This window comes from Saimiri boliviensis, chromosome 12 (genome assembly GCF_048565385.1).
Source record: "Saimiri boliviensis isolate mSaiBol1 chromosome 12, mSaiBol1.pri, whole genome shotgun sequence".
In the NCBI taxonomy this organism is placed as follows: Eukaryota; Metazoa; Chordata; class Mammalia; order Primates; family Cebidae; genus Saimiri; species Saimiri boliviensis.
Window position 1 is genome coordinate 9,089,109 of NC_133460.1, and position 3,368 is coordinate 9,092,476.

The following is a 3,368-nucleotide window of genomic DNA, read 5'->3' on the forward strand; positions in this document are numbered from 1 at the left end:
CGGTGACTATATAACTTTTCCTCCCACTTTTGGGACACTTTTGAGAGGGACGGGGATCCTATTTAACTACACAGTTCAGACATCGTCCAAGACCGTCCTGAGCAAGCCTGGACACCGTGAACCTAACGATGCAGACAGCCCGCAGACACTGTCTGGGGCAGGGACCACGCTCTCCCAATCTACCACAGCCAGATGCTTTTGTAAAGAACGACACAAATGAATTACTAGAAAAGCAAAAACATAAAATACACACCTACAGTTTTTATTATTTGATTTCATCAATCCTACCAGAAGGGGGAATCCCAGAATCCATGGCTCCTGGTTCACAGGGCCCCAAGCAAGTGTATGCTGAACAGCTCCAGCAGTAGCATTGGGTTGGACCCAGAGGCACCTATGGGGGAGCCGGAGGCTGGCTGGGCCCCAGACATGCCTGAGTGAGATTCAGCCAGGGTTCTCTGAATCCAGCTTGTATAGCTTAGCACCTGGGTGTAGACCCCAGGCCGAAACGGCCGGGCACAGCCGAATCCCCAGCTCACAATGCCGACCTGGATCCACGTATCATTGACGGCACAGACCAGCGGCCCCCCAGAATCACCCTGGAGGAGAGAGAGGAAGGGCCCCATGAAGTTCACATTGAGGGAGACACCTGGGCCCCAAGTGCCATCAAGAATCTGCTGCTGAGGCCAAGGGGCTAGGCAACGACTCCGGTCCCTCTGGAGACCCTGGGGTGTGGGACATGGGGACAGAGTCCAGGACAGGGTGAGCCTAAAGAGCCCACACATCTGGATGGGGTGGCCAGGAGCTGCTGTCACCTGGCAGGAGTCTTTCTTGCCCTGGACAGAGCCAGCACAGAGCATGTCGTCCTGAATGAGGCGCTGGCCAGCCAGGTTGGGCTCTCCTAGGTGGTACAACAGCTCGCACATGTTCGTGTCCAGGAGGGGCACAGCCACCTCCTGAAGGACACTCGACACGGCTAGACATGATGGGGGGGCAGCCTGAGCCCACCTCGAGACTCGTCCCCATCAGGTGAGCCTCCTCCCTCTCACCTCCCACCTCTTCTCGGCCCACCCACCCTACCCTTCCCAACTCCCAAACCAGGAGGCAGTGGGGTCAGGAAGTGGGGCTCAAGCCCAGATCCTCTCCCATGACCCTGGCTAATCTCATGACCTCTTAGCCTCAGCTTATTCATCCCTGCACAGGGACAATCCTCGACACTGGCTCAAGATCCCCAAAATCCAATATGGTGGTCACCTTAGCCAAGGGGAGTCCCACAGTCTCCCAGTGTTCTCCCAGTGCTCCCAGCTTCAGGGTGGGGTGGGAGGGGGGAGAAGACAAACACGGGACCAAAGGCTATGGAGACCATGCTCAGGCTGGCTCCACGTGGTCCCTGGGCTGGTCCTCCCAGGCCAGGAGTGGGGGCTGGTGAGTGCATCTCCCCCTTACCTTTCTCCAGGTTGGACCCCCAGCCCGTTACCCAGCACAGGGTCCCAAAGGCGAGGGGGTTCTGGGGTTCTGGGAGGCAGATGGGACTGAACAGGGAGGCCTGCACGGGGGAGTCCAGCTCCATCAGGGCAATGTCCCCACTGGTGGCGGTCCCATGGTACGCAGGGTGGATCAGGAGCCTCTTCACAGCCACCAAGGTGGAGTGGGGCTCCGAAAGGGAGAGTGACAGCCCTCCGACTTTAACACGGTAGAGCTTGGGATCATCAGACCTGGGAGGGAACGGAGACACAGCCCACTGCAGGCAGCCACCAAGGGGAGGTGTGATGAGCGCCCGGCTGCCCCTACCCAGCCCCACTCACCTCAGGAAGCAGTGGGCAGCTGTGAGCACCCAGCGTGGATGGATGACGGAGCCCCCACATATGTGCCCCACTGAGGTCAACCACAGGCCAACCTGCCATGGCCAGCGTCCTTCCTTGGCGTCTTGGCCTCCCACAATCCTCCCGGCCTCCTTGGGGTGGCCGCATTCTGCAGAGGGATGGGCAGCTGGGGGACATCAGCTTTCTTTCCTCTCAGAAAGCATCTCACTCCCGGCCTCACTCTTCACCCTAACACTTCCTGACATCCCTCTGCCCTTGATGTCCAGGGATGAGGCTCCCAGGGCCAAGGGCCTCTGCACGTCCCCTGGGGCCAGTCCTCCCTGGCCAGGAGTAGGGGCTGGGTGAGTGCAGGGATGGGATGTTCACAGCTGGTCCTTACCCGAAGGCAGCACATCCCCATGGGCCCCTGGAAAGCAAGAGAGCAAAGGGGAGCACACAGGCTGGCAGGGGTTGGGAGGAAGAAGACAGAGGCGCACCCCTCACCTGGCAGCAGGCACAGCAGCAGAAGCAGGATGGGGCCTGCCCAAAGCCCCATGGCTCCTCTTCCCTACAGACACTGCAATGGGGTCAGAGTCCTTGGATAGCACCAGAGGGGCAAAGGGGGGTGGGGATGGCGGGTCATTAACCAGTGACAATCACACTGGAGCGAGCCCTCTGTGCCTGGCAGAACCCACCCTCCTCAGATGCCTCTTGGGCTCCTGTCCCACATGTTCCAGGGAGGTGGTTTAGAGGAGGCCAGAATGCCGGCATCCACCTCAGGCCAGTCCCACCAAGGAGCCAGAGGTCAGTGGACTGGTCAGTCCACCCTGCTGGGCTGCGATGTGGAAGCCCCACCCATCCTGCAGGCAGGCAGGAGACCCCCACTGTTTCACCCACTGTAGGCTCTGCTCAAGGCACAGGGGGGACCAACCCTCTTCACCCCCATCCCCCACCAGGAAATGTGATGTCTCCACACAGGCCAGCCGGGGGTGAGCTGCCCGAGGCTCCCTTCCCACCAGAGGGACCTGCAGCTCCTGTAGCGCCCTCCCGGGGCACACCCTATCTAAGGGACTGGAGCCCAGGGGAGCCCTCTTCGTTGCTATGGAAACAAACACATCCAGGGCACAGCCCCCAGACAGAAAGGGTCAACTCAGGAGACACAGTGTTTTCCAGGTGCTACTGCCTCCTGCTGCTGCCTCTGCCCAAAACCTTTGGCCCCCATCCCAGGGCCAGAAGCAGAGGTGGAACCGGTCCCCGAGGCAGCTGAGGACCCCGCCACGCGCTTGGTGTTGTGCAGGGCCTCCAGTCCGGCCTGAAGTCAGCCTGACCCGAGAAGCCCACGATCGCTGGGGAAGCTCCCCACTGTCGTCTCCTATCAGCTCCACGCCCAACCATCCACAGGCAGCCGGGATGCTCACGCGGCCACGTCGTGAACCTCATCTCGGCCTAGCCGAGCCTCTGCCAACAGGGGGCGCTGCAGGAGGCTTCGCGGTCGCAGGGACTCCTTCCTGTCCGTTTCCGGCGGTTTTCCAGCAAACTTCCTGCGCTCTTCCGGAAGTTGAGGGTGGT

General features: G+C 60.7%; 1 protein-coding gene across 2 annotated transcripts; it reads right to left on the bottom strand.

The window, feature by feature from the left end:
- Nucleotides 1-241: 241 nt before the first annotated feature.
- LOC101035683 (serine protease 30-like) lies at nucleotides 242-3,368 on the bottom strand. 2 transcript variants are annotated; one of them, XM_074381731.1, is made up of 6 exons: nucleotides 3,218-3,368; nucleotides 2,304-2,395; nucleotides 2,200-2,226; nucleotides 1,803-1,968; nucleotides 1,444-1,712; nucleotides 242-973 (listed from the first exon to the last, which is right to left on the bottom strand). In XM_074381731.1, exons 2-6 carry the CDS (start codon nucleotides 2,353-2,355, stop codon nucleotides 324-326), a joined length of 1,164 nt encoding a protein of 387 aa, XP_074237832.1. In that variant the 5' UTR covers nucleotides 2,356-2,395; nucleotides 3,218-3,368; the 3' UTR covers nucleotides 242-323. The 2 variants fall into 2 exon arrangements, with proteins under 2 accessions (XP_074237832.1, XP_010337384.1); XM_010339082.3 differs by having other exon boundaries at nucleotides 242-596; nucleotides 813-973; nucleotides 2,304-3,368.